Below are 12,800 nucleotides of genomic sequence, written 5' to 3'. Positions count from 1 at the left end.
AACATCAATAATAAGAGAGAATCATTGATTGGCTGCCTCATGCACACCTCCTACAGGGGATCGAGCCCGCAACCTGGGTATGTGCCCTTGACTGGAATCAAACTTGGGACCCTTCAGTCTGCAGGCCAACACTCTATCCACTGAGCAAAACCAGCTAGGGCTGAATTTACTTTAATATGTGTATTTCCTGTGAAATTGTGAGGGGATGCTATTTATTTATAACAATTTCATTTAAAGGAGAGTATATCATGTTAAAATGAAGGACCCTTTTGTTGAACTAAGTAATCTGGTGAATGTGGTTATGCATAGGTGGGTCATGGCTGAGTATGAGGGAAAGAGTTAGAACTGAATTGCTCTGTTTAAGGAAAATGGAGGATTTGGTTTTTATTTCAGAGGAAGAAGAGTAGAGATACGAAAAGAGGTAAGGCTTAGAATCATGGAAAGAGGCAGGAACATCACGAAATATTTGAGGGTCTTTCCTTCTCACTCCATTCCTCTCTTTCCCTTCTCCCCCTTTCCTCTCCCTCCCTCTTTCTATGAGCATTCTCTCTTTCAAAAGAGGAACAGGAATTATCTAATATTAAGTTTTAAGTTGTAGACTCTTCTCTCCTGAAATCTTAATAAAAGGTTTTCATACACAAATTACCTGTGATTTTTTAAAAATATATTTTTATTGATTTCAGAGAGAAAGGGGGAGAGATAGAAACATCAATGATAAGAGTAAATTGTTGATCGGCTGCCTCCTGCATGACCCCTACTGGGGGTTGAGCCCACAACCTGGGCATGTGCCCTGACCAGGAATCGAATTGTGACCTCCTGGCTCATAGATCAGCACTCAACCATTGAGCCATACCAACTGGGCTATGATTTTTATTTTTGGTTTTTTGTTTTGGTTTTGTTTTGTTTGTTTAGATGCGATTGAAGCATAACGTTGTTGGTGTCAATGTGGTATGGAAAAGGGAAAGCATGTGAAGAGAGGTGAAGCTACTCTTAGGCTAAATTAATATTCAATGGAATTCGGGGCTCAGAGGCACTCTCCAAAATCCCTGACTTGGAAGCTCAAGGCAAACACAGGAGATGCCGAGGAAGGTGAGCCCAGCCTACCTCTGGTTGTTACGTGTGTTACAGCACTCTCCACCCTGGGTAAAGATTCTGATTCTGGTTGGTGTTTTGTATGGGAGATGCATCCTACCTCCCAAGGACAAAGGCCTGGTGTCCTGGCTTCTAATTGTTTACTGGTTCTTCAACCTTCCAAAGTAGGTTTGATGAAGATATTCCAAATTTCTGATTTCCAACATCCAACTCTTCAGACAAGCCTCTTCCTTAGATTGAGTCCCTTGATTTCTTGAACTACTCAAAGGAGACTATTCTAAGTATCCAGGCCAATGGAGTCTCATTTCTTATAGTCCACCAGTTATAAAAAGAGCATGCAACATTTCCACGTTTTATACTTCTGTCATGTTCTTTAATCTCAACAATAAGCACATTCTATAAAAGAGCCCTCCTTGGGCCTGCTTGTATTATAATCACATCATGGCCAGATAAACTGTCAGTTAAGGTTTAATTGGTATAACAAATATTGATTATACGTAGAAACTGTCAAATAGGGAAGAATGATGCTGAACCAGGAGCAAGAAGAAATTAGTTGTGAAATTAAAGTCGCGTCACCAATCTGTGGCCCAATTTTCTTACCAATAAAGTTGGCTAGAGCAGGCATTTTCTTTTTTTTTTTTTTTTTTTTTTTTTTAAAATATTTTATTGATTTTTTACAGAGAGGAAGGGAGAGGGATAGAGAGTTAGAAACATCGAGGGGAGAGAAACATCAATCAGCTGCCACCTGCACACTCCCTACTGGGAATGTGCCCGCAACCAAGGTACATGCCCTTGATCGGAGTCGAACCTGGGACCCTTGAGTCCACAGGCCAACGCTCTATCCTCTGAGCCAAACCGGTTAGGGCGAGCAGGCATTTTCTTATGGCCCTCCTGGTTCTAAAGTTCTGTGGGTCTGTGCAGTTCTTCTTGAACTGAGATAATTTTCAAGGACTCAATCTAGAAAGGAACAGTGACTGCTTATATTGTCCTTGAAACTCTGGCAGATAGCATGTGGTCAACTGCTAAGACTAGTTCTGCACCCAGAGACGACAGAAAATAGGTTTACGAGCTTCATTACGCCGAAGCCAGTTTTCCTGCCAGCTGATTCTCTTGTTGAAGGGTTTTTTCTCATCTTTTGTGAGACTGGTAGCATAGCTTTACTGTTCAATAAAATAGTTTCCAAGATCACTTTGGATATTTGGGGTCAAATCATCCCAAAGGGCAATTACAACCACTTCCCTGGGCACATTTTTGGTTTGTCTAAAAAAATAAATAAAACAGATTAGATCTCTGAAGTCCCTAAAGACAGACTAAAATCTGTAAACTTCAGGCCATAACTCTTCAGTTAAATGGGAGGAATACATTTCTAAGAATAAGGACTATCTGCAGATGAAATTATCATTTAGGAAGATAATTCATGTCATCAAAACTTGAAGTTTTTATGGTTAATTGATAAAAGTGAACTCTGAGGTCTTTTTTAAACCCAAGCGTCTATGAAATAATTTCTAAGTAGTTATGAATTTTAGGAAGTACAATTATTGACAAAATTTAGTTATTATAAACATCTTAATTTTAGTTCAGTATTTATAGTTGTGCTTTTCATATACTGATTTTATACTTTCTTATTATGTTATGACTTATATATTTCAATATTTTAATATCTAATGAGTTTTAAAATCACTTCATAGACCTTAATGTCTAATATTTAAATATAGAGGCTTATAGTTATATCTTTGTTTTGATACCATAACTGTATTTTATTGCATGTCAAGTGCCTATTTGAGAGCACAACCTTAATTACATTATTCCCAATAAGGGAAAATGATTTCTGCAAAATAAAATATTCTAGTCCTGAATTTCTAAAATACTTGAGTAAAGATCATTCCCTTCCCTGTTCTTCCTTCTTGAATAAACAAATAAAATCAATGAAATAAACAAAAACAGAAGTGATTTGAGTAAAACAAACATTAAAAAGAATTTAATCATGAGATACACTGTAGTATATATGTATGTTTGAATGTGCATAGAAAAACATATCTGGAAGGATACATATCAAATTGCTAACAGTTTACCTTGAGGGTGTAGGACTGGAGTAGGGTAAGGGGAATGCTCTTAAAGTCATATACTTCTGCATTGTTTGAAATTTTACAATGATAATTCACTACATTTATAATAATCAAAACCATAAAAATAAAAATAGCAACAAAAAGTAAATCACATACACATACACATTAGTTTTAAGAATTACATTGGAGGTATAGAGAATTAAATCACATGGCACACTTTTCCACTAATACTGGTAGTAAACATAATCAAATAACCTTAAAGAAGCCACTTTTAGCAATATCCCAACCTAGGGAGGGGCAGGAGTGGGGGGAGGGGGAAGTCATTGGGGGTAAAAGGGGGACATCAGTAATATTTTCAACAATAACGATATTTTTAAAAACCCCTTGAGATAAGAGCCCTTCAACAGTGACCCTTCAAGGTGAGTATTAAAACTAAAAGCTGGGGTTACCTATTACTGGATGATCTATAGGAAAGCATGTCAATCTGAAAACTTCAGATAAAAGAAATAGCTTCACAGAAGTAAGTTGAAATTCTAAAACAATTAACCAAAGGCCAGAAATTGGGAGTATGAGAATTCTGCCCAGTCCAGACCCAAAACGAAATCATTGAAATTTTGGTAATCTAGGGATATAGGTTAGGGACTTCTACTTTAGGCATTTGCTTATCATTATTTCCAATTTCTCAATTGGTCTGCTTCCTATTTCAATGACTGTAACCTAAAAATACTGCAATTCTAATTGGAAAAAATAAAATTAATTTAATCTACATTCAGTTTAGGCATATTCTTCTAGTTAAAGAACCAGAGAAGCTTGAGACTAATGGTTTTCCATTATCCATTATTTTCTCATAACTGTTTCTAGCTACTTAATGAACATATTAGGACATAATACTTTTTTCTCATGTTCTAATTTTTTTTTATTGAGTCATCAGAGATGACAAATTTTTTATTATGAACTTTTTTCTTCCAACAAAGAGGATTCTTTAGGTTGATGGTTAAATATCCTCATTGAAGTCAGGACATCTGTAACTGGAAGGTTCTACCTTTTGTAAGTTACATAATTAAGAACTTATCTATAAAATTTTGCACTCCTGAAACCGTGTTCCTGACCTTGGTGTCAAAGATTTATGTAGGATTATACTCATTGCATAAGTGAGTATTATGGGAAATTTGACAAAACTTAATCAGAATATCATTATAAACAGCAGACATAAAGGGTATAAAGTCATAATGGCCATGTCATTTTTAAGTTAAAACAGCTGGAACGTTGCTGTTTCTTAGTGAATTACAGTATTTTAATTTTCAAAAGTAGAAAACAAATGATTCATCATAATGTATATAAAGTACTTAACATGATGCCTGGTACACAATAACGACTCAATAAAAACTGTCTCTGTAATGAATGGATTAAAATAATAAAAGTATAAGAACCCCAAATAAAGAGAAGAGCTTTAAAATCGATTTCCTAGAGTATGCAGTTAAGTGGAAAGTCGAAGCTCACAGAGAGCAGTAAGGAATTCTACGTTTTCTGGATCTATCTTTTGGGCCCTCTCATAATACTCAGCAGCTTGCCTTTTTTCTCCCTCCAGCTTGTAAACAAACCCTAGGGCACTTAAACTCTGCACATCTGACGCATTGTGACCAAGTCTCTTGGTAGCCAATTTCTTCAGAGCACTTGTCAGTTTGGTACGCAGGGATGACCTGTCTTTGACCTTTAAGGCTTCTAAGTAATGGTGGATGGCAGTATTTTCTGATTTACGGTGAAATTCTTGAAAGCGGCCATAGTGGTAGTGGATCTGATGTTTGTGATCATCAGTTATGTTCTCCAGACGAAGGGCTTTCTGGAAAATGTCTTCAGCATTGCTATACTGGCCTCCCTCAGCGTACATGTTGGCCAGGTCTGTGTAGGCAAATGCAAACATAGAGTCTCGTTCCACGGCTGCCTTGAAATGAAATATAGCGGATGTAATCAGCCCATCAACTTTCAGTTTATCTTTGCCTTTAGGTCTGTTGCGCGTGGCTTTCTTGATTTGGATCATCTGTGCCCTATAACAAAGTCCCATTTGGTGATGCAGGAAAGAAGAGGTTGGTGTCACCTCCAAAGCCTTTTTCAAAAGTTCAAGAGCTTTGTCCCAGGAATTTTTTCTCCTGTAGAACTTGGCCGCATAACGAAGGACGTAAGGTTCGGATGATATCTGGTCCAGGATTTCTTCAATATATTTTTCCCCTTCAGCTTCTGCATGTACATCTTGAAGCTTCAGTGCCAGGAAAACCTTAATGTAGGTGTTATCTGGGTTCAGGGTTACAGCCTTCCTCAGAGGGCCCAGAGAGAAACTTTTTACAGAACCTTCTCTGTCAGAATCATCCAGCCGATACACTGTAATGGCATAACCAATGTTAAATTCTGGATTGTCTGGTTCCACTTCCAGAGCCTTCTCAAAAGCTGCTTTAGCCTTTTGGTAATACTTCCCTCCAAATTTCAGAAGTGCCCACCCTTTCTCACAGTCAATCTCAGGACACTCCAATTTGTAGTTAAAAGGACTGGACATTTTCTTGCAGACGTTCCCTACCTTGTCTGTATACTCCTGAGCTTCTGTAAGCTGGCCCATGTGATAATACACCCAGGCATAATTTCCCCAAGTGACCAGACTTCGTACTTCTTCTTTGTCTGAGTGTTCCCGCTGGATTATTTGTTCTGCTTGTTCCAAGCACTCTAGGGCATCCTTATTTTGGCCTTTTAGGTGTTTCACATAGGCCAGTAAGTTATAAAGAGTGAGTCTGGATTTTGTTGTAAGAAATTCAAGCTGTTGCCCAATTGTATCTTCCACATCAAACAGATCAATGTCCTCCTTAAGTAAATTCCAGGTAAAGTGACATTCTAACTCCAACAGAATGGTCTTCAAGGAGTCCTTAGGAAGCTCACTGTCAAAGATAAAATTCTTTTTAATTTTTGAACAAAGGAAACAATTTTTAAACCATAGTACTATTATTTTCTTAATAACCAATTTTATCTTTTATTTGATCTTAGTTAAATCATAGGCTACTATAACTTCATACTAGATTCCTATGTGTACAGTTATGTCCCAAAAATATTTCATTAAATTCTCATTATTTATTGCAAAATTCTGGAGATAGTGTTTTCTATGTTACAGGGTATCTATTTCCTTTTGGCAGTCACTATCCCACAAGAACCACCTATTTTTAGAGAGGAGAATTTAAATGTTTTATTTACTAGCCTTGAAAATTAAGAACAATAAATATATACAGTCAATAATTAATATAAAATTTTCATCTCTATATTATCAATGAAGGAAGAGAAAAAAGTGGGTGAGAAATAAGAAATACATTGAAGGAGACAGAGAAACCACACAAATATATCATTTTTGCAGAGAAAGGAAGGAAGGAATAAAGAAAGGAAGGTGTGGAGGGAGGGAGGAAGGAAAGCTTACAGAGAGAAAAGGCACAGAAACAGGCATACCAAAAGATGGGGAAAAGCATAAGTTTCAGAGACATAAAAAGAAATGTAAAAAAAGATTACTTAGGGTTTCTCTCAAAGAGGGAAATGCGCTCATTATGGAATGAACAGTGTACAGTGTATCTGAGTGTATATTTCCTTTTCTGCCGCACACAGGACCCCCCTTGTATGCACAGTGTAAATATGTATTTGTATAAGTGTTTATGGGAACTATAGTAGTTTTCCATCAATGAACACTTATTGATCACATCATATGTGTGAGACAGTATTCTAGTTGTGGTGGATATAGCAGTGAACAAGCTAGAAAAAGGCCCTTTCTTCACGGTAACTCCATTCTGGAAAAGGAAGGAACAAAAGGTGTAGACAGAAAATAAGCATGCATACAAATCAGTGGACAACATAATTCCAGAGTGTAATCAGTGTTAAGAAGAAGAAAATCAGAGTAATGGGATTAAGTGCTGCGGCTGGTGGGGGGATACTTTAGTTATGATTGTTAAGGAATAGCCCTTGTAAAAAGCAGCAATTGAAATATAAGCCCAACAATGAAAAGGAGGCTGTCATAAAAGATTTGAGGGCAGAATAGTCTAAACCAGGGTGATTTTAACTCCCAGGGGACCTTTGGTCATGTGTGGAGACAATTTCATTTGTCACCACAGAAGGAATGGTCAGCCCCAAAACCAAGAATGATCTAATTCAAAATGTCAACAATGCTGAGGCGAGAAACCTTGGTTAGGGCTGAGGTACCAGCAAGCACAAAGGCCTTGATGTGGCAACAAATTTGGCAGCGTTCAGGGGACAGAAGGAAGTGTGGCTGAAGCATAAACGAAAAGGAGAGTAGTAGATGAGAAGCAGTAGGCAGGGACAGCTGACTTAAATTGTAATCTAATTGCAGAAACCATTGGAGAAAAATTTTTAAGGAGGGAAAGGAAAATGTTTGAGCTAAGCTTTAAAAAGTTCTCGGTGCTCTGTGGAGAATGGACGATAGAGGTTCAAGAGAGGAAGTTGGGAAACTAGTGCAACAGCTATTTACTCAACAAATAGTTATTGAGAGCCTACTATATGCCTGACACTGCTCATGTTGGGGCTATAGCAGTGAACAAAACAGGAAAAATAATTCTGACTTCATATAGCTTACATTCTAACAGGGGGTAGGATGTGCCATAAAAAGACCAAAGAAAATAAATGAAAATACAGAGTATGTAAGATGATGACAGTGCTAACGAGAAAAATAAAGCAGGAGAGGGAAATGGGTGGCTGGCAGGAAACGGGTAGCGTGGCCAGAGCAAATCTCCCTAAAAGAGACATGAAGGCAGCTGTTGATGTAATCTAAGGAGGGATTATGCAAGCCTTCACTCAGGTTGTAGTAGTGGGTTAGTGAGTTCTGCATTGTTAGATTTTGGAGGCAGAACTGATAGGTCTTTCTGATGAACTGGGTGTGGGGAGAGCCATGAGGCAACGAGGGAGGCACGGATGATTGCTATGCTTTTGACTTCAGGAGCTGAGTGAATAAATCAAGAGGACTATTTGGAAATGTTAATTTGAAGATGTGTGTTAGATACTCAAGTGAAGATGTCACCTGAATTGCGAGAAAGATGGACTACAAAGCAGAAGTGAAGCTATTTTTTAATAATGCTCAAATCTTTATCTCCAGCCCGAAACTCCTAACCATGGTTGCTATGTCCTTCATCTCCAGCCCATGTTTACTTCTCTGGCCTCATTTTGTACCACTTTCCTTTCATACACTGAACTCCAGCCATACTGGCCTTTAAAAAAATCCTTATTGTTTATTATTTCTTATGCCAAGTATGTACTATCTCAGGGCATTTGTACCTTCTTTTTCTTCCCTTATTCTTCCTAAGAGAGTTTCAGGGCTTACTTATTCTCGTAATTCTGGTCTTTGGCTCAAATCTCAGCTCTCTGAAGAGAGCTACCTGACTGCCTTCGATAAAAGCTGCACCCCCCCGCCCCCACCTTGCCAGTCATCCTGAAGTCTAGTCTATCACATTTTCCTGTCCTTCGTGGCACTTACTGCGATATTTGCTGGGGTTGGAAAGGAGGAGAGAATGCTTTGAGTCAAATATGAGATTAAAATGAATTGGACTGAGTCTTTAGGAATTGGAAAGGGGCCATCCTAGTAGGCAAAAGTGACAGAAAAATTAGAGAACTGGATTAATTGCACAATTAGTAGTAGTGATTAAAAAAATAAAACCAACCCTTGATGGGTGGCACAGTTGGTTAGAATATCATCCCCAAAAGGTTGTGAGGTTGATTCCGGTCTGGGCACATAATCTAATATACTACTCCATGAAATTTTTTCCAATTTTTATAAATACTAAATGTAAATATTAAAATTGACTTAATCTAGTAGATATTTAAATCAGCTTATTAATTTCCATTTTTATAATTTTTCACATTTATTCTTTCTCTCTCTGTGTATATAAATATACACATACCGTATATACAGGTCCCACATTTTAGTGACTGCAGGTCTAGGCTAGAGTTTTCCAATAGAACTTCTTGCCATGATGGAAATATTCTTATTTGTGCTCTATAATATGGTAAACATTAGCCACACATGGCCACTGGTCATTTGAAATGCAGCTTGTATAATGAAGAAACTGAATTTTTGTTTTACTTAATTTAATTTGTGACATAGGACTGGTGGCTATGGTATGAAACAGTGAAGAAACAGTGGACCTTGGGGCTTAACAGGTAAAAAGGCCTCAAGCCTAAAAGGTTAGAGCTCTCATTTAACTTTAAATTTCTGCTATTTTATTCAAGGTGAAGAGCTAAATTAAATGACAAACAAGGATATATTTTAAAAACAACTTTATGCATATCACCAGGTTTACTGCAATTCAATAGAATAAATACATACTATTTATAATATACTGTCTAGAACCATGAGTACTCAAAAAACAAATAACTAAAACTACAATTCACTGAAGGTTTACTACATGCCAGGCAGTGTGCCAAGCATTTTATATAAATTACAGTAATTTTTATAAAAACCTCTTGCCCAGCTGGTGTGGCTCAATGGTTGAGCATCGATTCATAAACCAAGAGGTTGCTAGTTCGATTCCCAGTCATAGCACATGCCTGGGTTGCAGGGCTGATCCCCAGTAGGGAAGGGGGCATGCAGGAGATAGCCAATTGATGATGTTTCTATTTCTCTATCCTTCTCACTTCCTTTCTCTCTAAAAACCAATAAAAACATATTAAAATCAATAATATTTTCACAATTTTATGATGAGTACTGGCAGAGAGTTTAAATTACATGTCTAAAGTTACACAGCTATAAAGTGCCTGAGCCAAGATCCCAACCTGGTTCTGCCTGATTCAAAAGCTATGCCTTTCAACCGTAACATTATATCACTTCTCATATACAAATTGGAGGGTTGCTTTTCATAGAATAGTTTTCTTTAAAACATAGGATATATCTAATGTATATAAAATTCACTTCGTTGAAGGAGTACCTAAAGAGAACAAGAAGGGATTTCAGAGAAGCTTAAAGGGCAGGTAAGAGGTTTGTGTGACTGACCATTGGCAAAATAGAACAGATAAAGGTCTCAGGTTAAGAAAATAACAATTTCATATATGAGCCCTAAAGGTCAAAACATTGTACTTTGTTGGAATTGTTTTGAGATGGGCTACTTCTCACCAGGTTGTGCTTCACGAAGTGCTTCAGATAGGGAGTGGCAGAGATATATATTTATTTAAAGACAGTGATTCTCTCAAACAACAAGAGAGCTGGGCAAAAATGTGCTAAAGGTGATCTGAAGGAAGTGCAAGAATCTTAGTTAACAAAGATATAATTATCATTATTAAGATAAGTGAATTAAAATGCTTTTCTGAACAATCCAATTAAAGACTTGCTGTTGCATAGCTGATGCCCTTCCCAAGTATTTCCTCTATCTCTGATCTCTCCTCTGAATTCCAGACTTATCTCATTTTTAGTTCAAATAAACATATCCAATACAGAAATTTGGGTCCCTGAGTCTGTTCTCCCCTGTCTTCCCCACCTTGTTTGGCAACTCTTAGTTCCACAGGTCAAAACTGAGGAATAATTTTTGGTTCCTCTTCTCTCAACCTGCATCCAAATCCAATAGGAAGTCCTGTTAATTCTACCACCCAGATACATTTCAAATCCAACTACTTTTCTCCATTCCCACTGCTATTTATCTAGTATAAACCACAATTACCTTTCCTTTGAGCTGGGACAAAAATTTGGTCTCCCTGCTTTTACTCTTGGTCCCCATATAGTAACTAGTAAACTTTTGAAAATATAAACCAGATTATGTCAGTCTTAAAATCTCCAAATGACTTCCAACACCCTTAGATATTCATCCAGCCATATCCTACAAGTCCCTAAAGGAGTTGGCCATGTTTATCCATCCAACCTTCTCTCCCACTACTCTCCCTCCTCATTCACAGTGACCTTCTTTCTGTAATGACATACCAAGTTCAAGGGCTTTTACACCTGTTGTTTTTACTCTATTTGGAATGCTCTGGTCCTAAATCTCTGAGTAACTATCTCCTGTAACTCAGCTCAAATATTCACTATTTAAAAGGCTGCTGAGGCAGAGCTATCTAAAATAGCCTCCTCCATTCTAGACCCTTTTCTTTGGCCACTACACTGCTTTAGTTTCCTTATAGCCTTACCACTTTTCTGAATTATGTTGGTTACTCATTTATATACTACGTACTTGTCTATTTCCCTCATTTAAACGTAAGCCCCTTGAGAATGGGGACCTTGATCTAATTTTATTTTTTTTATTTCTGTGTCCCTAGCATCTATTATTCCAGTTATAATAGAAGTTCAATAAATAAATATTTGTTAAATGAATGAATGAGTGAATGAACTGACATACTGGCAGCTTCTGTAGGCTGTCCAGAGGTGTAGGCTTAGCATGAAAAGCACCTGAATTTCAGATGAAGGAATCCCTTCTAATTCTTCCCTTCTGCTAATGGCTCCAAACTTTTCCCAGTTCAGTCTTCCCTCTCCATTTGTCTTTATATCTTGGCATGTTCTCTGTCTGGCTCTATGTTTGGATTTTGAAAATAGGTGTTGAACTGTTTCTGACATTCCTCACTGGGAGACCTGATATGATTCCCCTATAGAACTTGTTCCTTTCTCTGGTGTAACTGCACCAAAATCATGGGTAAGTTTTGCCAGGGCCTTACCAGCCTGCCCAGATTCACTGCCATCTGAGCCCAACAGCCCCCTGCCCACCCATACACTAACATGAACACTGGCCTCTGTTCTGAGGGTTTCTACCACCGCAGCCCAAGACAATGCGGAAGGCTGCCTGGGCTTACGAATGTGGATGTGAGATCTGCAAGGGGCATTCAGCCGGCCACGGACGCGCTCGGCCCATCTCTTCGGCCATGAGAAGTTTTCCTTTTTAAACGTTGTCAACTTAATATTTTAACTTTGTCTCTGGAAAGCTGGCAGAGAGAGGCTATTGTGCCTGAAGAGGCAACATTTATCTTTTCAGCAATTTTTTCCCCCAGTGAGAAGCAGTCTTTCACTGTCCTTGGGAGCCCATCTCACTTCCCCAATGGAGTCCACCCCTCTCCCCCCGCCCCTGCATATACATGTCCAGTGTACACCCTTTTCCTCCTTACAAATGTTAGAGGTTAGGGACTTATTATTATTTTACTTCTAATATGAGTCCTATGAGATGGATGCCATTCATCTTCGACAGATAAGAAACAGACTCACAGAGTTTAAACAACTTTGCTTTGGGTCACCCAACTAGCAGAACAAAGGGGTTATGTGCTTCGGGCGTCCAGGATCAGGCGTCCAGGATCGTAACCTCTCCTTCCCGGGCTCTAAAAAGGCGACGGGCTCACCAACCACGCCCAGGACAGGGGCGAGGGAGAGGCGCCGTCACCGCCCAGCAGTCAAAGATAAAGAAATCCTCCTGAAATAGCGGGTCGGGTGGAACAATACCAATCCGTCCGTGGCGCAAAGGCAGCTCACGGGCAGGGAGGCGCTCAGACCCCGAAACCCAGAAGGCAACATGGCAGGAGGAGACCAATGCGCCGCCCGGGGCTGCGGCCACACTGCGTCTGCCAAGATGAGGGAATGGCAGCTGCAGCCCCGGGAACGGGAGGGCGGCGATGGGCCTCGGGAGCCCCGCGCCACGTAGAGGCCCCGCCGAA

General features: G+C 38.8%; 1 protein-coding gene across 1 annotated transcript in view; it reads right to left on the bottom strand.

The window, feature by feature from the left end:
• Positions 1-3,042: 3,042 nt before the first annotated feature.
• Positions 3,043-12,800, bottom strand: part of IFIT5 (interferon-induced protein with tetratricopeptide repeats 5) — a 20,530-nt gene continuing 10,772 nt past the window's right edge. The window contains exon 2 of the mRNA XM_005875959.2: positions 3,043-6,096. Coding sequence (XP_005876021.1) covers positions 4,636-6,096 — 1,461 coding nt within the window. The 3' untranslated portion in view covers positions 3,043-4,635. The remainder of the gene's footprint in view (positions 6,097-12,800) is intronic.

The sequence above is a fragment of the Myotis brandtii genome, unplaced genomic scaffold, assembly GCF_000412655.1.
Source record: "Myotis brandtii unplaced genomic scaffold, ASM41265v1 scaffold475, whole genome shotgun sequence".
In the NCBI taxonomy this organism is placed as follows: domain Eukaryota; kingdom Metazoa; phylum Chordata; class Mammalia; order Chiroptera; family Vespertilionidae; genus Myotis; species Myotis brandtii.
The sequence above is the reverse complement of the archived record's forward strand: the minus strand, read 5'-3'. Positions and strand labels throughout refer to the sequence as shown.